This window comes from Lactuca virosa, chromosome 8, assembly GCF_052849685.1.
Source record: "Lactuca virosa cultivar CGN04683 chromosome 8, Lactuca_virosa_CGN04683_v6, whole genome shotgun sequence".
Taxonomy (NCBI): domain Eukaryota; kingdom Viridiplantae; phylum Streptophyta; class Magnoliopsida; order Asterales; family Asteraceae; genus Lactuca; species Lactuca virosa.
The window spans coordinates 46,968,278-46,991,159 of NC_136433.1; the positions used below are offsets into that span (position 1 = coordinate 46,968,278).

At 37.4% G+C, this 22,882-nt stretch overlaps 2 protein-coding genes across 3 annotated transcripts; both read right to left on the bottom strand.

Moving 5' to 3' along the window:
- Nucleotides 1–2,459: 2,459 nt before the first annotated feature.
- Nucleotides 2,460–9,560, bottom strand: LOC145134608 (uncharacterized). 2 transcript variants are annotated; one of them, XR_013719227.1, is made up of 9 exons: nucleotides 9,054–9,560; nucleotides 8,709–8,768; nucleotides 8,425–8,622; nucleotides 8,200–8,346; nucleotides 7,909–8,130; nucleotides 7,680–7,844; nucleotides 7,425–7,610; nucleotides 3,054–7,340; nucleotides 2,460–2,663 (listed from the first exon to the last, which is right to left on the bottom strand). XR_013719227.1 is itself a non-coding variant. In XM_079069455.1 (8 exons), the coding sequence occupies exons 1-8, from the start codon at nucleotides 9,387–9,389 to the stop codon at nucleotides 3,303–3,305; spliced, it is 5,352 nt and encodes a 1,783-aa protein (XP_078925581.1). In that variant the 5' UTR covers nucleotides 9,390–9,560; the 3' UTR covers nucleotides 2,460–3,302. The 2 variants fall into 2 exon arrangements, 1 of the variants encoding a protein (XP_078925581.1); XM_079069455.1 differs by having other exon boundaries at nucleotides 2,460–7,340.
- A 472-nt stretch (nucleotides 9,561–10,032) lies between these two features.
- On the bottom strand, nucleotides 10,033–12,097 carry LOC145128842 (nucleolin). The gene is made up of 6 exons (XM_079063636.1): nucleotides 11,616–12,097; nucleotides 11,470–11,523; nucleotides 11,314–11,367; nucleotides 10,880–11,017; nucleotides 10,568–10,638; nucleotides 10,033–10,485 (listed from the first exon to the last, which is right to left on the bottom strand). The coding sequence occupies exons 1-6, from the start codon at nucleotides 11,973–11,975 to the stop codon at nucleotides 10,185–10,187; spliced, it is 978 nt and encodes a 325-aa protein (XP_078919762.1). The 5' UTR covers nucleotides 11,976–12,097; the 3' UTR covers nucleotides 10,033–10,184.
- Nucleotides 12,098–22,882: the final 10,785 nt, after the last annotated feature.

The following is a 22,882-nucleotide window of genomic DNA, read 5'->3' on the forward strand; positions in this document are numbered from 1 at the left end:
CTTACAGTTCGAAGGCACCAAGGTCGGCCCGTTGGATTGATATCTAGCTATACATTGATATGCTGAGTATGGATTAGATCAGCATGATTATATGCTAGTTGCCGATATGCTAGTCTGGTAGATCTGTAGGACTACCTGTGATTCTATATGCATGATTATATGTATATGTTTGTTATCTGTTATATGTTGACATATTGTGTAGGGTTGAGGTTGTATTGCTTTGTGTTGTAGCCAACAAACCTTGGAGCATTCCAGATATATGAGCTGAGGGTCGGGTAGGGCATGTCAGACTCATACTAAGGGCTCAGGAGCATTCCAGATACGAGCTGAGGGTCGGGTAGGGTATGTCAGACTCGTACTGAGGGCTTGAGGGTATATCAGTCCAATGACTGATTGGGTCAGGGAGCAGGCCATACATAAGTTGCGGGGCCCGAGGGCAATCCAAACTTATGTTGTGGGCTCAGGGATAATCCAGTCTTTTAGCTGTGGACCTAGTACATGTTGTTATTGTATATGTTATTTGTTTATGTGTTGGTACTTTAGGGGAACTCACTAAGCTTTGGCTTACGGTTTTTAGTTGTGGTTTCAGACACTTCAGATAATCGCGGGAATGCGAAGGCGTGACCGTAACACATCATCTGTTTATGTACTCTTGATCTATTGGATACTCTGATATAGAAAAATATTTTGAAAAGGGCTAATGCTATAAAAACCCTCAAGTTTTTAGTATTTTGTCGGTTTTACCCAAAGTTGGATTTTATGTTCATTTATGCCTCAAACTTGCATTAATTTGTTCATTTTTACCCCATGACCGGTTTTTACCTTCAGAAGCCGGTCACCCCTTATCTGATTGGATGCACTTGCTGACTGGGATGCCAAGTCAGCGTTGCTGATTTAAGCCTTCAAGGGAAAAAGAAACGTGAATTTGGAGCTTAGGGGAATCGAACCCGGCTCTCCCACTTCAAAGGAAGGAGCTTTAACCATTAAGCTAGGAGAAGTTTTGTGGTATAACTTCTAACTTAAAATATTTCATGTGTATTTTTCTTGAATTTTTAAATAATAATAATAATAATAATAATAATAATAATTATTATTATTATTATTATTATTATTATTATTATGAACTTATACATTAAATGTGTAAATATAACTTTAAAGGTAAAAAATATTTTTTAAATGTGTAAATATATTTAAATTTAAAACGTGTGTAAACATTTAACAACGTATTTATACATTTGAAAGTGTATGTATACCTTCAAATAAATATGAAAACGTTTTTAAAATATATAAATACATATAAATACGGTTTTAAATTATTAATATGTTTTTTATACGTATAAATATGTCTTTCTATAAATACGTTTTTTTTATACATATGCATACATATAAAACGTCTTCCTATATTCTAACAACATATTATATGTATTTTAAAAACATATAGAAATACGTAATAAAACGATTCAATACACATATTAAAAAACATATATATATATATATATATATATATATATATATATATATATATATAAATGAATTTGCTAAAAACGTTTTTGTACATAATGTATACATATGAATATGTATTTTAAAAACATATTTATATACGTTTTTTTACTAAAACAAAAAAAAAATGTTTGTTAAGCCATTTGTATATTTATACATTTGAAAGTGTATGTATACCTTCAAGAATAGCAAAAAAGTATATATATTTATTTCTTCTTTTTATACAAACGGCGGGAAAAACATAAATTTTTTATATGTTAGCCGGTTGCGTGTTCGAAACTCGTGCGGATTCGAAACTCGGCCTCTTCATTTTCTCTGCGTTTAGCCATTTTTTCAAAAGCCACCAACTCATCGCCTATGTGGCCTTGCCTCTGTCTAGTCAACGCTTATGTAGTCAACCGGCTAGCAACCGGAAAACGTGACAAAAAGGGTAAAACTGAAAAAGAAATTACAAGTTGGAGGCATAAATGAATATAAAATCCAACTTTAAATAAAACCGACAAAATGCTAAAAACTTGAGGGTTTTTATAGCATTAGCCATTTTGAAAACAATGATTTTGTAAACATTCTATGATTTGGGGTTGTTTTAAAAAGTTTAAATTTCTTGTTTTAAACAATAACCAAAAAGTATTTTGGTTTTCCATTTTACAAACCAATATATACCAAATGCTTAATTTACTTTTATGTTTTGTACGGTATAAGTTTTCCAATTCAATTGTATTTCATTTTCCCCTTGATTACATTTAAATTCAAATTTTGTTATTTTTTACTAATTAAATTATTTTATTAAATATCTAATAATATTGCATTTATAAAATGTTAGATATTAGTATCTAGTAATACCTTTTATTAAAATATCACGTGTTTAAAAACGATAAATAAAATAAGAGGTTTCTATATCGAAAGAGGTTAATCATTGGACAAGATTCTTAGTCAATGGAAAGACAATGTGACAATAATTTAAAAATTGTTAGCCACTGCAGATGATGTTATATAAATGAAAGACCAGTATATTTTGCATATGAGCTTAATCAAATGAGCTACTTATATCGATGGATTTACTATCTATACAAGCGTAGCCTAGCCTGCTATGCTAAAAAGGTAAAAATATTGAGCTAATGAGGAAATGTCTCCTCAATGGCCCTTCCTCATCTGACTTGAACCTACATATACAAAGTTATAAGTACACATGAAACAACTCCAGCCTTTTACAGCAACATAAGAATAAATTACATATCCATAAACATAAACCTACTGAATGCTCAAAATTCAGAATCCAAATTAAGAAACAAGTTGAAGGTACGATACTATAATCATGTGGATTAAAAAGTTTAAAGTACAATGCTTTCTAGTAATTCATATTTGCTATTTCTTGCAAACATTTGAGTGTACATTGTGGGACTAAAAGCACAATGCTTTCTTAAAGGCATAAGAATCGTTGGTATACTTTCTAGTCTAATTATTCACTTAATATCGTGATCTAAAGAATATGTAGTTATTATGATTATTATTATAACATTGTTTGAGTATTTATGATTTAAAAGGAAACTAACCGATATATTGTTGATCACGGAACGAATGCGAATACAAATACCTCTGTTCTAACTGCAAACAGCCAAATAATTAGCATCCTACTTTCATTTCTTTTTATCAAGGCATTGCAATCTCAAGAATAAGCAAGGCATATTTCTTTCAATATAATTGCTAACACCAAGTTCTAAAATTTACACTTTACCTTATGGTATCAAAAATGAATTTTAGTGAAAAAAAAAATGTTCCAACCACCAACCAACCTATACCCGTTAAGAAGAGGATTCCGCTTCCGCTTCCGCTTCTGTTTCTGGTTCTCCCGTGGATTCTCTCCTGGGAAGCGCGTCGTAGTCTACAAAATCAGGGTATCTGATCTTCATCTCCTCCTTAGGCTCCCAAGTCCGCCTTCTCCCATGAGTATGCTTCCATTTCACAAGCACAAGTTCAACATCTTTGTTCCCAAACTTTTTTGTCCTTGCTTCTAGAACACTTTCCGGGTCTTCATATATTTTGTTGGAGGATTCCACTTTCAAGTCCGATACTGGGATCACCCCACACTCTTTCCCATCGTACTTTTTCAAAAAACTTACATGAAACGTGTCGTGTATTCCTTTCAGTTCCTCCGGTAAATCCAGTTTACAGAATTGAGATCCCACGGTTTTCAACACTTTGAATGGTCCGATGTGGTTAGGAGACAATTTGGCTCCGGTTCGAAATCTCATTACACCTTTCAGAGGCGACACCTTTAACATCACCAGATCATCCACTTTTAAATCGTAGGGTATTTGTTGCTTTTCTTCCGTTGCTTTCTTTCTCCTTCTCCTTTTCTTCTTTGCTTTTGCTAGTTTGCGAGCTAACAAAGACTTGTTTTTCCTCTTCTTGTTACCGGAGATTACATCATTGCCATAAATTTGGGGTGTTTTGTTTTTGTTCCTGTTTTTGACATTCTCTTTCAATCTTAAAAGCCTCATCTTTCTAGCAAGTGCTGCTGGGTTAATGGGGGTTAGATCAATATCCACATCCACATTGGGTGTTGGATCATCATTAGGGAGAGAGGAGGAGGAGTTGTTCTTGTCCTTGTTTTTCTGTTTCAACCTCATAAGCCGAAACCTTCTAGCAAGTGCTGCTGCATTCACATTGGGTCTTGCATGATTAAGTAAAGGGAAAGAGGAGGAAGTGTTGTTGTTGTTGTCCTTGTTTTTCTGTTTCAACTTCATAAGCTGATACCTTCTAGCACGTGCAGCTGCTGCTCTTCTGGGATTTGGATCATTATGGAAAAAGTAGGAGATGTTGTTGTTGTTGTTGTTGTTGTCGTCCTTGTTTTTCTCTTTCAACTTCATAATCCGATACCTTCTGGCATCTGCTGCTGCTGCTCTTCTGAGGATTGGATCATGAGACCAAATGTGGTTGTCATGAGTTTTGCCAGGTGGATCCAACTGATAGGAGGAACTCACTCCCACCACATTCCCTTTGTTGGGATCTGCCATAGACTTTTCACAATGCTGCTGTGATGATGATGGTGCTGCTGGTGTTGCTGGTGGAGGTGATGATGGTGCTGCTGCTGGTGGAGGTGATGATGGTGGTGGTGGTGGTGGAGGTGGTGGTGGTGGTGTTGTTGCTGGTGGAGGTGATGATGGTGGTGGTGGTGGGACTGGGGGTAATGATGGTGGTGGTGTTGGGTGTGGGGGTAAAGACTTTGCAGGTGGTGGTGCTGGTGCTGGTGCTGGGTGTGGGGGTAAAGATTTTGATGTTGATGGTGGTGGTGGTGGTGGAGGGCCGTGGTGGGGTAAAAATTTCAACATGGTAATTCTCCTACTGGTGCGAGTGAACACTTTTCCTTTTTTGGGTTCTACCATAGATTTTTGACAGTGCTGCTGTGATGGTGGTGGTGGTGGTGGAGGATAGGGCGGCTTGGGAATAATTCTCCTATATCTTTGTTTGGGTTGTACCATAGATTTTTGACAGTGCTGCTGTGATGGCTGTAGTGATGGTTGTAGTGGTGGTTGTGGTGACAATGATGGTGGCGGTGGTGGGGGTAAAGATTTTGATGGTGGTGGTGGAGGGCTGTTGTGGTGGGGTAAAAATTGCAACATGGTAAGTCTCCTACTTGTGCTAGTGAACACTTTTCCTTTTTTGGGTTCTACCATAGATTTTTGACAGTGCTGCTGTGATGGCTGTAGTGATGGCTGTAATGATGGTTGTAGTGGTGGTTGTGGTGACAATGATGGTGGCAGTGGTGGGGGTAAAGATTTTGATGGTGGGGGTGGAAGTGAAGGTGGGAGTGGGAATAAAAATGTTGATGGCAGCGGCTGTGGTGGTGGTGGGGGTAAAGATTTTGATGGTGGTGATGGGGGTGGGAGTGGGGGTAAAGATGTTGATGGCGGCAGTGGTGGTGGTGGGAGTGGGGGTAAAGATTTTGATGGTGGTGATGGGGGTGGGAGTGGGGGTAAAGATGTTGATAGTTGTGATGGGGGTAAAGATGTTGATGGCGGCGGTGGTGGTGGTGGGGGTGGGAGTAAAGATGTTGATAGCGGCGGTGGTGGTGGGAGTGGGGGTAAAGATGTTGATGGCGGCGGTGGTGGGAGTGGGGGTAAAGATGTTGATGGCGGCGGTGGTGGGGGTGGGGGTGGGAGTAAAGATATTGATGGCGGCGGTGGTGGTGGTGGTGGTGATGATGATGATGGTGGTGTTGGGTGTGGGGGTAAAGATTTTGATGGTAGTGTTGGGTGTTGGGGTAAAGATGTTGATGGTGGTGGTAGGGGTGGGGGTGGGAATAAAGATTTTGATGACGGTGGCGGTGGCGGTGGTGGTGGTGGTGGTGTTGGGTGTGTGGGTAAAGATTTTGATGGTGGTGTTGGGTGTGGGGGTAAAGATGTTGATGGAGGTGGGGAAGGCCTTATAATTCTGTTACTGGAGCCTTTGTTGGGATGCAGCATAGATTGTTTACGATTCTTCTTTTCTGGTTCTAGCCATGGCAGTGGCACTATTGTTGGTGGTTGTGGTGGTGGAGAGGCAGGCCTTGTAATTTTGTTTTTGGAGCGAGTCAGTTGCACCACTTTGCCTTTGCCTTTGCCTTTGTTGGGATGCAGCACAGATTGTTTACGATTCTTCTTTTCTGGTAGTAGCCATGGCAGTGGCACTAGTGTTGGTGGTTGTGGTGGTGGAGGGGCAGGCCTTGTAATTTTGTTAGTCAGTTGCACCACTTCGCCTTTGCCTTTATTGGGATGCAGCATAGATTGTTTACGATTCTTCTGTACTGGCGGTGGCAGTGGTGTTGGTGGTGGTGGAGGGGCAGACCAAGGCCTCGCCTCTACCGGGGCGTACCAGGTTGGGATGTACCATAAATAGTTGGGCTGTACCATAAATTGTGGTGGTGGTGGTGGTGGCGGCCGTGGAGGGGCAGAGCTGGTATTTCTGTTACACGCGCAAGTCGGCGCCTCCACTTTGTCATTGTTGGGATCTACTGGTGGTGGTGGTGGTGGTGGTGGAGGGGCAAACTTGAATCTTTTCCGATGATATTGTAGTTGATAACGATTTGGTTTTACAGAATTAATGTTGCCAGCTGGATCACCAACACCACCACTGTTACTGGAATGAGTCACTGCCACCGCTTTGCCATTGTTGGGATCTAGTGTAGAGTGTTGACAAGGCTGCTGTAATTGTTGTTGTGGTGGTGGTGGTGGAGGGGCAGAGTTGGTAATTTGTTGATGATTGCGATTGACTTTTACAAAATGAATCTTGCCACGTGGATCAACCATATTCACAAAACTAGATCTACCATTACCACCAAGGTTACTGATACTGGACTGTGTCACCGCCACCATTTTGCTTTTCTTGGAACCTGCCACGGATGATGATGGTGGTGATGGTGGTGGTGGTGGTGGTGGTGGAGGGGCAGGCCTGGTAATATGTTGTTGATCACGAGTTTTTACATAGTGAACATGGACAAGTGGATCAACCACATTAGCAGAACCAGATCTACCAACAATGTTACCATTATTGGAGCAAGTGATTGCCACCACTTTGCCATTGTTGGGATTTACCCAAAACTTTTGAAAATGCTGTTGTGATTGTTGTTGTTGTTGTGGTGGTGGTGGTGGTGGTGGTGGTGGACGTGGTGGTCGTGTAGATGGTGGTGGTGGCCGTGGTGGTCGTCGGGGTGGGGGTGGTGGTGGTGGTGGAAGGACCTCTTGTCTTTTTGCTTTCGCCTTAAGTACTTTTGCTTTCAACTCCTGTTTTTTTGCTGGTGGGGGTGGTGGTGGAGGGGGTGGTGGTGGTGGTGGAGGGGCATCCATCTTTCTCTTTTCTATCTGCAATTAATTAAAGAGATTTTGATTAAATAATTCAATAAGAATCAGAACAAATTGGATTTGATCAAATAAATTGAATATTACCTCTTGTCTTTTTGCTTTCACTTCAAGTATTTTTGCATCCAACCCCAGACTTTGACCTCGTTTTTTTGGTTTCAACTCCAGTCCTTTTGCTGCTGCTGCTGCTGCTGGTGGTGGTGGTGGGGGTGGTGGTGGTGGTGGTGGAGGTGGAGGTGGAGGTGGAGGGGCATCCATTTTTCTCTTTTCTATCTGTAATTAATTAAAGAAATTTTAATTAAATAATTCAATAAAAATTAGAGCAAATAAATTGAAGATTACCTCTTGTCTTTTTGCTTTCACCTCCAATATTTTTGCATCTAACCCCAAATTTTGACCTCGTTTGTTTGCTTTCAACTCTAGTCTTTTTGCTGGTGGAGATGGTGGTGGGGGTGGGGGTGGGGGTGGTGGTGGTGGTGGAGGGGCATCCATTTTTCTCTTCTCTATCTGCAAATAATTAAAGAAATTTTAATTAAATATTTCAATAAAGATCAGAACAAATAAATATTACCTCTTGTCTTTTAGATTTCACCTCCAGTATTTTTGCATCCAATCCCAGATTTTGAGCTCGTTTTTTTGCTTTCAAGTCCACTCTTTTTGCTGGTGGTGGTGGTGGTGGTGGTGCTCGTTTTTTTGCTTTCAAGTCCACTCTTTTTGCTGGTGAGGATGGTGGTGGTGGTGGTGGTGGTGGTGGTGGTGGAGGTGGAGGGGCATCCATTTTTCTCTTTTCTATCTGCAATTAGTTAAAGATATGTTCATTAAATAATACAATAACAATAAGAACATATAAATTGAAGATTACCTCTTGTCTTTTTGCTTTCACTTCCAGTATTTTTGCATCCAACCCCAGACTTTGACCTCGTTTTTTTGCTTTCAACTCCCGTCTTTTTGCTGGTGGGGATGGTGGTGGGGGTGGTGGTGGAGGGGCATCCATTTTTCTCTTTTCTATCTGCAATTAATTATAGATATTTAATAATTCAATAAGAATCAAAACAAATGGGATTTGATCAAATTAATTGAAGATTACCTTTTGTCTTTTTGCTTTCATCTCCAGTATTTTTGCATCCAACCCCAGATTTTTAGCTGGTTTTTTTGCTTTCAACTCCAGTCTTTTTGCTTCTAACTGCAGATTTTGAGCTCTACGTTTTTCATGTAGGGTATCCGTGGCTCTTATTTTCTGACGTTTCATCGTTCTTATTTTTCTGCTATCCATGGCTTCTATTTTCTATTTAATCAATTCATTAAATCAGATTTAGGGGAAAAGGATTTTAAGAAGAAAGTCAAATTCAAAGTTATGAGATTATTTCATACCCTCCTTGCCATGATTTCTTTTTGCATTTCATTGTATCTCTGAATCAAATCATCTGTTGCCTGTATATATATGAATAAAGTTTAAAGAAGGGGAATTAAGTGAATCTAGGGTAAAAAAATGAGAAAGATCATAAAAATCGATAATGATTTGGATGTTAGGTTTTCAATCGAACACAATCCCCAATTTTCAATGTTATCGTTGAAGACTTGTATGAATTACAGCATTTCGATCACAACAACTAAGAAATAAGAAAAGAACTTGAAAAAACCTATGATAATCAGTAAGAACCCTAACAAAGTCATCGAATTATTTATGGAAATTGAAGTAAATATCACAACATGTACCTTTCTCTTTGATAATTTCTTCGAAGATGACTGTTGTTTAGGGCTCTCAGCAGCACCGTCGTTTCCGGTACCACTGCGTAATAAACAAAGCGTCGTTGAAGGCCCTTCATCATCATCTTCCGCCGCCCTTACTTCCTCCGGTGACGCTTTCGATGTCGAAGCCAACACAGATCTTTTCTTCTTCCGGTCCCAGGTAAAAGTGGATTTATTTATCAACTCCGATTGCTCAACTACATCCGGTAGATTGATCAAAATATCCGCAATTTCACCCTCATCTTCCTTCGCAATTCTACTCCTACCACCACCGCCTCTGCCACCCTTTCTACGCCGTTTCATATCCGCTTTACAGCAAGTGCATCAATTCCGTTAATCAGAGAAGATGATGGAACTATGAAGATCAAAGTGTATTAGATACGAGATTTTGAAAGGAAGATGGGTGAACGAAGGAGATGAGAGAGAGATGAGTTGTCGTTGATAGAAAAATAAGGGAAAATAAAATGTGGGTAAAGAAAAAAAAAATGGAAGAATTGGAGAAAGACTAGCTATGCCACGTGTCAGTATACGGCGCACTTTAGGGTTTATATACGAGTATGACTTATATTGATAACTTTTACAAGTCACTAATAGTAATTTTTATATTTATTAACTTTGATTTGATTTTGATTTCCAGGTTTCATTCAAAAAAAAATTATTATGAACTCTTTATTCTTCGTGATATTGACCACGTGTCAAATTCCTGTAGCAAGAGCCTTTTTTTTCAACCGTTGGATTTCTTCTAGATCGGACGCTCCACAGGTTACACGCGTTATTCTCTTGTTTCCCCTATTCTTCCACATGTCTCCTGCTCCTTGAAGTATACATCTTATATTTCTTCTTCATAGTTTATAGAAATCGATTACATAGTGGGATTTTAGGGTTTAAAAGTTTTTGAAACCTTAATGCCCTAATTATTTCTTCTACCCAATTACGCTATTCAAAATTATTTGTTAAAACGGGACAAGTATAATTTGCCCTTTTGCATTGGTTTTAGAAATTGTATCAAATTCATACACCAAATACAACTCCAACTAAAAACAATTGTCACTACAATACAAGGTCCAGAATTTAACCAAAATACTAAAAATCCCAAAATCAAGCCACTTTTGGTTTCTTGATCTTTCTACTTATAACAAAATCATCATCAGATTCATTATCACTGTCTTCCAAAATCTTTATTTTCTTTGGTTGCACAGATGAATTAGATGAATCGGTTTTTTTCTTCTTTTCAGTTGAAATAGTCTTTTTCTTAATCGATACAGACGAAACACTTTTCTTCTTAACAGTGACTACTGTTGTCATTGGTGCCCCAAGTTTTAGCTGTTGAGCTTTCTTCTGTTTCTTCTCAAATAACTTCTTGGCCACATCTTTTGGCAGCAACCCAGTTTCCATCATCCTACAAATGCATTTGGTTACATGTTTTTTACTTTTTGCCAAATACCCAAAATACCCTTTAGGGGATTAAGCCCAATACTTACCAAAATGCAGCCATTTCGCTAGTAGGTATTTGTTCGTACAAGCTTTCATAGAAAATTCTTAATGGATCTCTCTAAATAAATTCATAACAAAAAATTTTCATTAATTTCATAAAATAACAAGGGCATTTACGTCTTTTTCACGGACAAGAGGTTGAGAGTGAGTCAATGTCTCACTTTTTTGTATAGGACAAAAAGTTGCACTTTTTTGTCTCGTTGACATAGTCATAGACTCTGTGTGGGACAAACACGGTACAATTTGTTCTGTCTGTCTTGTCCTGTATACGCAAATGATTGTAAAAAAGTTTTGTATACCTCTTCGGGTGGGTCCCGCTTTTGACCAGGCATTTCATACACCTTCTTTTCCTTCTTCTTAACATCTTCTCCTTTACCACTCTTTCTCTTTTCTTCTTTCTTCTTCCCATTTTTCTCACTTGAATTTACCACTTTTTTCTTAATTCATTATAAGCAAAATTAATCATTTAAAGAATATAAATATTATGCAAAACAATACAATGCTTGAAGCAATTGGTGGCTATAAATTTGTGTCCATTGAATATCAATTTGTGAATTAACATTATGGTCTTCATAAACTATCAAGAAACTAGTGATTACAGCTAATAGGACTGTTTTTTACAAAAGTTGAACGATATGATATATCAGTTTATATGTTTTGATGTCTAATCCCACTTCAAAAATACAAAATGTGCTAAATTTTACAAAAAAGTTTAAGAATTTATACCACATACCTTATCAGAATTTCCAGTTTTTTCCTTCTTGACCTCACTGATTGGTGTCTTCTTCTGCGTCAAAATACGAAATTTCAAAAACAAAAATTCCACAAGAAAAACAACACCCATATAGAATATCAAGAAAAATAGTTTAAATTAAAATGTATCACAAACCGTATTAGCATTTCCAGCTTCCTCCTTCTTCACCTTGTTGATGGGTGTCTTCTTCTGTATGAGAAATCGAAACATTAAGCAACCATAAACAAGGAAAACCCTACAAAAGAAAGTTGAAAAAAGAAAAGGATAAATGCATCGTCAACCGTTTCAGCACTTCCGGTTACTTCTTTCTTGGGTTTATCATTGTTGGGTGTTTTCTTCTTGGGCGTGAAATCGTCATCAGATTGTTCTTCTTTCTTCACTTTCGATTCTGATTTCTTTAACTTGGCATCCTTGAGAGAAAGCGATTTGGTGGAGTTAGGTTTTTTGGGCTTGTTTTTAAGGATTGAGCTGAGGGATTTCTCGTCATTGTCATCGTCGTCTACTTCATTCTTTAGAGAAAGTGATTTGGCGCTGCCGTTGGGTTTTTTGTTCTTGTTTTTAAGGAGTAGACTGAGGGATTTTTCGTCGTTTTCATCGTCGTCTACTTCACTCTTGACAGGTTTTGCATCTTCAGAAGACATTTCTGTTCTTGGGAATGTGTTTGGGAATACAGAATTGAGAGGAAGGCCGAGGGTTTTGGGGGGGATTTGGGAAGCAGAAAGATGAAATTTTTGGGAAGAAAAGGGGGAAAACTGAAAAGGATGAGATACGTTGCAATTTGGAATATGGGCTAAAAATGTTCTAATAGTACATGGCCCAATTAGTAGTTGCGTAAGCCATAATGTCTACTTATGGGCTTATGGCTAGTTTATGGCTAGTGTAGTTTCCATCTTTAACCAAATGACAAAAATAAACCAACCAAATTCATTGTCCTTATAAATTAGATTCACGATTAAAAGATACACATTTTCCAGCAAGGAACTAGGGTATAGAACAATTTTATTTATTTATTATTTTCTTGATCAATAAGATAATTTGAAACAATAATTGTATAGAGATATATGTACAAGTATATTAAAAGGGATGAGTGAAGCAACTTGATGGCTCATCAACTCATGGCTGACAGTTGATCCCACATTAATGGAGTGAAGCAACATAGCAACATGGGTTTACGAACAAAATGGGAGCTAAGGAAGCAAAGAGATGAATCTGTTTTAGGGTGTCGCTTGTAGACCGACATGAGTCTAACTCGGAAATGCTTTCGGGCTGGATTGAGATCGACAATTTGCTAAAAATGGTGATTGCACTTGGGTTGGTGATCTAGACTAAAGTTGGACTTTAGTTTGGTCCTTAGACTTTTTTGGGAATAAGACCAGTTTATTTGTCCGGGTCTATTCCATATACATATTTGGTCATTTAATTTGTTTTTGGTGCACGATTAACTTGTTTTAGAATAATTCAATGTTACCGATTATTTTAAAACTAACATCTTTGGTGACATCTCTGTCGAGTCTAGTAATACTTAATAATTTTATTTAGATATTATGTATACTTATTTTTCATCTAAAACATAAGGTTTATCTACTTTATAAATTCTTGTCCAAAATGTTGTTTTCGTAAATACTATTTCTCTGGAATTGATCTGCTAAAATCTTGCTTCTTGTTCATAAAAAAGGAAAAATCTTTGTTGAGAAACAAGATGCAAAACTTATGTCTCAAGATACATGATGTATGTTATCATGTTATAATTGACTTTAAAAAATCTCATGAAACAATGAGGAATATGAAAACAACTCAATGTACATATGCATAACAAGACGAATGACATCTTATAAATCACATGTTCAAGTTGAACTTGTCATTGTGTTCCTTGATCACCCATATATGCAAATAAACATATAAGTATTTCTGATGCAAGAGAACTTTAAGATGACCACAAACTCATCAAAGTTGTTAAGGTTAACGAGAATGTCACTAGAGTGCAAACAAGACCTAAAAAATGGTTAGGCCTAAGTCATATTTATCATCTTTTTTTTCAAAATCCATTCCTAAGCCTAGTGGTTTAAGTTTATGCAATACTCTAAATATCTAGTTCATTTAAACCAAAGCTTTAGTACCAATTGAAACACTACTCGTATAAGCAATTTTAAAATATATTTAAAAATGTAATAAATCATTTAAAAAACATTTTTGAAGATAAGGTACCAAACATTTAAGTCTTTAACAATTTAGGTGGTGTTTGGGATTTCATTTAAAAACAACTTATTAACTTATTGGTTTTTTTAAAAATCAATAAGTTAAAAAAAATGTTTGACAATGTAATAAGGACTTTTAAAATAACTGCACATAAACCTTTCAAAAAAGAGATTCTAATAAGTTAGGATTTCTAACTTTTCAAAACTCCTTATAACTTTTTGGGTTATAAAAGTCATATTCTCCTTAAAACATGTATAAACTAAGACAAACACTTTTTAACTTATTGAATTATTCATTTTCTCACGACAGAGCTAATTCAAACACTTTTTAAAAAACTCATTTCCTTACCACCATAATTCAATAAGTCTTTTTTTCCTAAAATTCATTTTAAGGTTCAAAATTAAATCAGAATAACAAAATATACGAGGGTGTAACAAAGTAATCAATCGATAAAGATAAATTAAACGTTATCTTGTACATCAAAATAAAATGTCTTCTAGATTTCATTATTCTCTTCGACCTTTAATATTTAACTACAACTCCTAATATGAACTCATGTAAAAATAATATGTTAGAATTGGAAACTTAATGAACGTTATTGGAGTTATAGATGTTTAGTAAGTCCGCATAGAATGGAAAACCCCGTGAAAACTTATAAAGTTTAATGAACATTCAATATATGGGGAAAAACATTACAAGTATTAATAATTTGTTATAATTATTAATAAATCTCAATAAACACCAAAACAAAAAAGTATAGACAATTGAAATGCATGATATGGATCTAAAACATAAAAATCCAACTTATATCAATTCCAAAAACATCTTACAATTGATAGCTAAATAGAGCTCGTGTAAATATAACATAAAGCACATGAAACACTCCTCATGCTCAATTCAAACTATGTATCAGTAAGCCATCACACATGTACCATACATGATGTTGCAAATCCCATGTGTAAGTGTTGTCGTATAGAATGATGTCATAAACATCTCAATTTTCTCTATACAAGTCATCTCAAGTGGCCACACAAAGTCTCAATCCCATCCTATAATGAATGCACATTATTATTATTATCAAATGTAAATTAAACAATAAATTTTGTCCTCATTTCACAACTCTTTTGTAAAAACATTTTATGAATGTAACATATTAACACATAACACAATGAAATTGTTTTTAAGTATAATAGTATAATAGGGGACATGTGTGCATATCTAAGGAATTCACCTTAAGCGTGTGAACTATTATCCAACTAAGTTTTTGAAGGATTGTAAAATAACTACTACTTCATAACAAACCAAGTACCATTAGTACTAAACATAAATCAAAGTATCAAACAAAACATCCAAAGTTAGTACTGTAATGTCATATAAAATTTTGCAAAGACCTTATAACTAGATCCACAATGCCTTACAAACTGATCTGCAAGGCCTTACAAACCTACAGTTAATGACACCTATTGGCTATATGATGACAATTTAGAAACTTTAAACACTTAATTATCATGATTTGAATTAAAATGGCTAAATGGTTATGTTATGCACAGTGGCGGACCGCTTCAAAAAAAATCATGTTGAAAATAATGAAATTGATCTTAGTACACTAGAACAAGATACTGGTTTGCGTAAGCAAATTTATGATTATCCAGTAAATTAACGAGATACTATTATACGAGCATATATTAACCATGATCCCTTTCAACAAAAACTTTTTGTATATCCAAAATCTGGTCCAGAAACCCATAAACGCAGTGGCGAATCTAGAACCAAAAACCACGTGGTTCCTTATATAAGTGAAACCAAAAAAATGCGAGAATAAATAATACTAGTGGCAGGCTGGCGTCTGGCAAAGCGGCGGCGATTACGATGGTCGGACGACGAATGACACAGGGCGAAACTGGTGGCCGGGTGGGAGTGATTATCAGGGTAACATTGTATGATGCTTCAGAGATGTTGATCACACCTCAGCCCAAGCGACGTTTCACATTTCAAGCATTTTTGTTATTTTTTTCTTTTTTTTTTGTTTAATCTTAAATGGACTAGGCTATTGCCTAATGATTAAATTTTAAGCGGATTGAGTCATTGAATTATTTTAAATGGATTGAAATATAAACTTTAGGTTTCATACATTTTGTTCCATTTTTCTTTTGGCAAAGTTTATAAGGCAGGTCCTTAAAAATTTATAAGGTAGTTCCTAATTTTTTTCATACATAACTTATACTAAGTTTTAAAAAAATAGGTGGGTCCTAGGACCCACCCTCAATATAACTAGATACGCCCATGCATAAACGTAGTTTTCAAGCTTCTTGGTTTAAGTTATATCCGTGGCTTGGATATTCAGAGATCTTTGATGTTGCATTTTGTTTTCCATGTTTTATATTCAACAAGTCTTCTGGAATTGGACACTACGGCCAACGAGCATTTACTATAGATGGATTTCAGAACCGGAAGAAAGTTGGTGGAAAAAGTTGTGCCTTTTTGCATCACATAGGGACTGATTGCACATCTTTTCACAATGTTGCACAAAAATCATGTGATGATTTGTTAAATGAGGCGCATGATATACGAAATGTGTTTGAGACATTTACAGAATAAGAGCATAAAAACAATAGAATGAGATTGAAGGCTACTATTTATACAATCCGTTTGTGTGCCTTTCAAGGAATTGCATATAGAGGTCACGATGAAGGATCAGATTCCATAAACAAAGGAAATTTCCGTGAAATCTTGAAGGCAATTGGCGATTTTAACACAGAGATGAAAGAATTGTTCCGTACTGCTCCTAAACATGCATTATATACATCACCGTCAATTCAAAAAGAGATTCTAAACCTTATATCAACTAGGGTGAGGAGGATGATTTGTGAGGAGATTAATGGTGGAAATTTTTGTTTAGTTGTTGATGAAGCACGTGACCAGTCTAATAAAGAATAAATGTCAATTGTTTTGAGAGTTTTAAATAAAGATGACTTTATTATGGAGCGTTTCTTTGGGCTTGTTCATGTACCTGACACTACATCGCAAACTCTTAAGAATGCAATTTATTCTATATTGTCACATAATAATCTTGATCTTAAGTCAATCTGTGGTCAAGGGTATGATGGCGCAAGCAATATACGGGGTCATTTCAAGGGTTTTGCAAGCATTGATTTCAAATGATTGTCCATATGTGTATTATGTTCATTGTTTTGCCCATCGATTACAATTAGCATTAATGGTTGCGTCATAAGGAGTTGTTGCATTACAAAAGTTTTTTACTCGATTATCTTTTGTTATCAATGTTGTTGGCGCTTCCTCCAAGCGTACCGACCAACTTAGAAATGCACAAGCTGATGAAATTGCATATAAGATTTCTATTGACGAGTTAGAGACAAGTAGAGGGCTTAATCAAATTGGTACATTACAACGAGCTGGTGATACTCGATGGAGTTCTCACCTCAAATCAGTTTCGAGCTTAATCAAAATGTTTAGTCCAACTTGTGAGTTTTTACTTAAAATTATTAAGGATGACACTGGTCCAATCAAAGGCGACGCAGATTCAGCATATGAGTCTATTACTACATTTGAGTTCATTTTTGTTCTTCATCTCGAGCAAGAAATAATAGAGATCACTGATTTACTTTGTCAAGCTTTACAAAGACAATCTGAACATATTTGTAATGCGTTGAGGCTAGTTTCACCCACCAAATTTTTATTGCAAAAAAATGAAAGATGAAAGATGGGATGGTTTGTTGTCTCTTGTTACGTCGTTTTGTCAAGAACGTAACATTGATATCCCTGATATGACTTCTCCATACTTTACTAGAAGGGCTCGAGCGCGTAATGAGTTTAGTGATCATACACTAGAATGTGACATCCCCATTTTCACGGCCAGAAAAGACTAATTTGTTTATGTTTTATTTTGAAAATCAGAGTAACCTTTTAAAGAAAAGAGTTGCGGAATTTGTTCCCAAAAAAACATGATAAATACGTTATTAAAGCATCTCCGAAGAAATGTATTTTATTCATTTTAAAACATTGGGATGTCATCGTCAATACAGAAACATAAGCATAAACAAAACTTACATTCATTATCACTAGTGATTTATGTCTTCTTAATCTCTCAGTGTAATGTAACTTCATATCGACACCTGTGATACAAATAAACTGAGTGGGTTAGGTTGGGAAACCTGGTGAGTACATAGGGTTTTCAACCCACAATAATATAATTATTATGTTTAATCATCAAACAATTAACCCAATTACTCATCCCCATTATCTTCGTTATTCTTAAGGGTCTACCCTAAGAATCATCTATCCTGCATTCGTTCATTCCGAAGTCCATCGCTTCCAAGGTTTATATGACAGATACTAAGTTCATAGCTGTCAATGCTCGTTCGTAAAGCACTAAATCCATAGCTGTTGATCTTCATTTATCGGGCACTAAGTCCATAGCTACCAGCGTTTATCTAACAGGCACTAAGTGTGACATCCTCATTTTCACGGCCAGAAAAGATCGATTTTGTTTGTTTAAAAATCAAAGTAACATTTTAAATAAAAGTGTTGCGGAATTTGTTCCCAAAATAAAATATGATAAAGATTTATCAAAGCATTTCCGTAGAAATGTATTTCATTAAAAACCTCGGGATGTCATGTTCGATACAGATCAAAAGCATAAACAGTACAATATAAGCTTTACTACATTTATTCATATCTACAGACCTATATCCGTAATCTCTCATCCCAAACATCATATTTATGCTCGTGCACCACTACCTGTAATACAAGAAACTGAGTGGGTCAGGCTTGGGAGCCTGGTGAGCACATAGGGTTTTCAACCCACAATAAATAAGTTTATTAATTTCATCAACCAACAATAACCCGATTACCCGTTCCCGTTATCCTCACTTTACGTCCCTAAACACCTATCATAAGGGACCTAGCCTAAGGATCATCATCGGGATGGACACTACTGCTAAGGGGGTTCCTCAGCAATAAATGTCCTAAAGGCAACCATGAGGGGGATGGAGTACACCGGTGAACACATCGTTCACAAACATCTACAGGTTGCGAGCCTGCTAGCGTTCCACTGGACTGTCTAGAAGAGTCTGTGGTCGTCATCTATACTTCGCTAGATGACTGGATCACCAACAACATCGAGGCCTCTCATCATTTTATCACACATCGTCTTATTACATCTACCCATGTTTTACCCCAACATTTTTGTAGATATAAAATACATATACATTTTAAATCATGAAAAACGTGTATAAAAATCATTCATCCAACATAGATAGCAAGTATTCAGATAATATGCACACATAGCACATAATTTATATAAAATACTTCATATCTATGTGTAAGATGAAAATAACTATGCACTCACCTGATTAGGTGGTGACTCGGTACTCGGACAGCACTTCGTTATCTCAAAACAATTTTCCCTTGACAAAACCTAGTATCAATACCACTAGGGTTTAGTCTAACGTTAACCGCGACTAATTAATAGTCTAGCTATTATTATCGTTATATAAGCGTTAAACAACACTCTATATAACTCATAATAATAGCCCAAATAATTATTTTAAGTTCCTAATAATGTTATTATAATTAAATAAAAGCTATATTAAAAATAGCGTAGGCGTAGCTCACTTACAGCGGGTTTTATAGAAAACCGGGCTTCGCTTGGATCAGCGTTTCCGAACCGAAAGACCCTTTTTCTCGGGACTCCGGGAGCCTCGGGGCTTCCTTCGGGTGCCAGGGGGTTTACCTAGACTTTAAGGGGGGGGGGGGGGGTTAGGGGGCTTAGAGAGAGAAACTAGTGAGAGAGAAAAGAATGGGAAAGGTGTGAAAAAAATGAGGGTGGGAGAGGTTCTATTTATAGGGTGAAATATGGCTGAACTTGGTGCCACATGTCACCATCTGGTGGCAAGACTTGGGGAGAAAGCAATGGCCAATATTGTGTCACGTCACCCATTTTCGCACAACACACTTCCGACTTCTAAAATTCGTAACTTTCACATACGAGCTCCGTTTTTGACGTTCTTTATATCCACGCGTAGGTAAAAATAAGATCTATAATTTTTATTTTTACTCCGTTGGCTAATTCTTGACCGATCTTAAATTTAACAGTACGAGGAGATTATACTGTTAAATGTCCGCGTAAAATTCATAACTTCTTCTACATACGGACTCCATTTTCGTCTGTCTTTTTACCGTTGAGTTCCTATTAATGAGATCTTCAATTCTCATTTAGGTCGCGTAGGCCAAAAACCGCTCGATCTAAAATTCGAGTTTCGGGTTGTGCACTGCTAAGCCAAATCTTAGAAAAATCATAACTTCCTCATATGAAGTCAGATTTGGGCGTTTTTTTTATGCACGCTCTTGGTTTAACGTATACTACAACTTTGGTTTAGATTAATAAGGCCAAAAAGTCCTCTATCGTAAATTCACTATTTACGTCACACAGCGTCGTGCCGGTTTTGTCGTGAAACTTCGACAGGTCATAACTTCTTCGTTATAACTCGGATTTCGGCGTTCTTTATATTTCCGGAATCCTTGTCACGACCAATACAACTTTATTCATCGATATTGGGTTTATCTAACACTTTATTTTTTGACGCTTATTTTTATCATTTATTTATTATATCATTATAAATAAATAATAAGCATATAAAAGCACATAATTCACATAATAATCAAATATTTAATCTTTATTATCTCAAAAGAGTTACAATAGTTGACCTAGACTATTACATCATCTGATAATGCTTAGCCCCGAAACCTGGGCGTTACAATTCTCCCCCCCTTAGGATGATTCCGTCCCGGAATCATGCATCAGCAAACAGATGCGGATAGCGACTCATCATATCACTCTCTGTTTCCCAGGTGAGATTCGGCCCATTCGAATGTTTCCATCGGACTAGCACTAAATCGACCATCTTGCGTCGTAACTTCTTAGTCTTACGATCAACAATTGCATCGGGCTCTTCGATTAGCCTCTTGTTCTCATCCATCCTTAACTCTGAGATTGGAATTATGTCAGGAACTTCTCCTGTGAACTTTCTCAGATAACACACATGGAAGGTGTTATGAATACCATCTAGTTCTTCGGGTAATTCGAGCTTGTAAGCTTGGTTCCCAATTCTCTGAAGAACTTTAAACAATCCAATAAACCTTGGACTTAGCTTTCCTCGTTTACCGAATCTTATAAGTCCCTTCCACGGTGAGACTTTAAGCAAAACCGAATCCCCAACTTCGAAGGTCATCGGTCGTCTTTTCTTGTCAGCATAGCTCTTCTGACGATCCTGAGCTGCTAACATTCTTCCCCTAATCACCTTCAGCTTCTCAACAGTCTCATGGACTATCTCGGGGCCCATAAACTGCTTTTCTCCAGCCTCAAGCCAACAAGACGGCGTACGACACTTCTGTCCGTACAAAGCTTGATAGGGTGCCATGTTGATGCTCGAGTGGAAACTATTGTTGTAGGAAAATTCTACTAGAGGTAAGTGTTCATCCCAGTTACCTTGGAACTCCAGGGTACATGCTCTAAGCATATCTTCTAGTGTTTGAATCGTTCTTTCGCTCTGACCATCAGTCTGCGGATGGTAAGCTGTACTCAAACACAACTTCGTACCCAATTCCTCTTGTAGACTTCTCCAAAATCGTGACGTGAAACGACTATCACGATCTGATACAATCGTTAGAGGAACACCGTGAAGTCTTACTATCTCCTTCACGTAAGCATTTGCGAGCTTATCCATAGACCACCTTTCGTTGGCTGCTATGAAGTGTGCACTCTTAGTGAAACGATCCACGACCACCCAAATCATGTCGTGACCGTTCTTCGTCCTGGGCATTTTAGTCACAAAATCCATGGTGATGTCTTCCCATTTACCCATGGGTACAGGTAAGGGTTCTAAACTCCCATACGGTTTCTGATGTTGTGCCTTAACTCTTGCACAAGTTACACACTCAGCCACATACTTTGCAACATCGAGTTTCATCGTCGGCCACCAGTAGTAGGGTTTTAGGTCCCTATACATTTTAGTGCTACTGGGATGAATCGAGTACATGGTCTTGTGAGCTTCTTCCATCATAAGATCTCGTATCCCTCCCGTCTTAGGTACCCAAATTCTATCTTGGAATACCTTCAGTCCTTGACTGTTTGTACCAAACACCAACGTTTTACCCAAACGTTCTTCTTTTCAGTCATTCTTCTCTATAGATTCTTCTTGAGCTTTCTTTATACTTTCCACAATGGTCGAGACAACTTCTATTCTCAACGCTCTTGGCCTTTTTCTTTCAAGATTGACTTTTCGACTTAGAGCATCAGCAACAACATTTGCTTTACCGGGGTGGTAAAGTATCTCACAGTCGTAGTCCTTGAGTAACTCTAGCCAGCGTCGTTGCCTCATGTTCAACTTCTTCTGATTAAAGAGATATTGGAGACTCTTATGATCAGTGAAAAGTTTGCACTTCGTTCCATAGAGGTAATGCCTCCATATCTTTAGAGCAAAAACTACCGCTGCCAACTCCAAATCGTGAGTGCGGTAGTTCTTTTCGTGCCCCTTCAATTGTCGAGATGCGTATGCTATCACCTTTTCTCTTTGGGTCAGAACACAACCCAACCCGACTCCAGATGCCTCACTATAGACCGCGAAGTCTTTAACTCCATCGGGTAGAGAAAGAATCGGTGCTTCACATAACTTCTTCTTTAGCTTCTCGAATGCTTCTTCGTGCTTCTCGATCCATGTATAAGTAGCTCCTTTGTGGGTCAAAGTTGCCAATGGAGCAGCTATCGGAGAAAAGCCTTGGATAAACCTTCGGTAATATCCAGCTAATCCAAGAAAGCTTCGAATCTCTGTGGGACTCTTTGGACGTTCCCACTTCATCACAGCTTCGATTTTTGCTGGGTCAACCATTATTCCCTCCTGGTTAACCACATGACCCAAGAATTATACTTCTCGGATCCAAAAATCGCACTTGGAGAACTTTGCATACTACTTCTCATTCTTCAAGACTTCCAACACTTATCGTAGATGCTTGCCATGCTCCTCTTGGCTTTTCGAGTAGATCAGAATGTCGTCGATGAACACTATCACGGATTTATCGAGGAATGGTTTACAAACCTTGTTCATCAAATCCATGAATGCTGCTGGAGCATTGGTTAGTCCAAACGACATAACCAATAACTCGTAGTGTCCATATCTTGTTCTGAATGCAGTCTTCTCGATATCCTGCTCTCTCACCTTCAGCTGATGATATCCTGACCTAAGATTGATCTTTGAGAAATAGCTCGAACCTTGTAGCTGATCGAATAGGTCATCAATCCTCGGCAATGGTTATTTGTTCTTCACTGTTGCCTTGT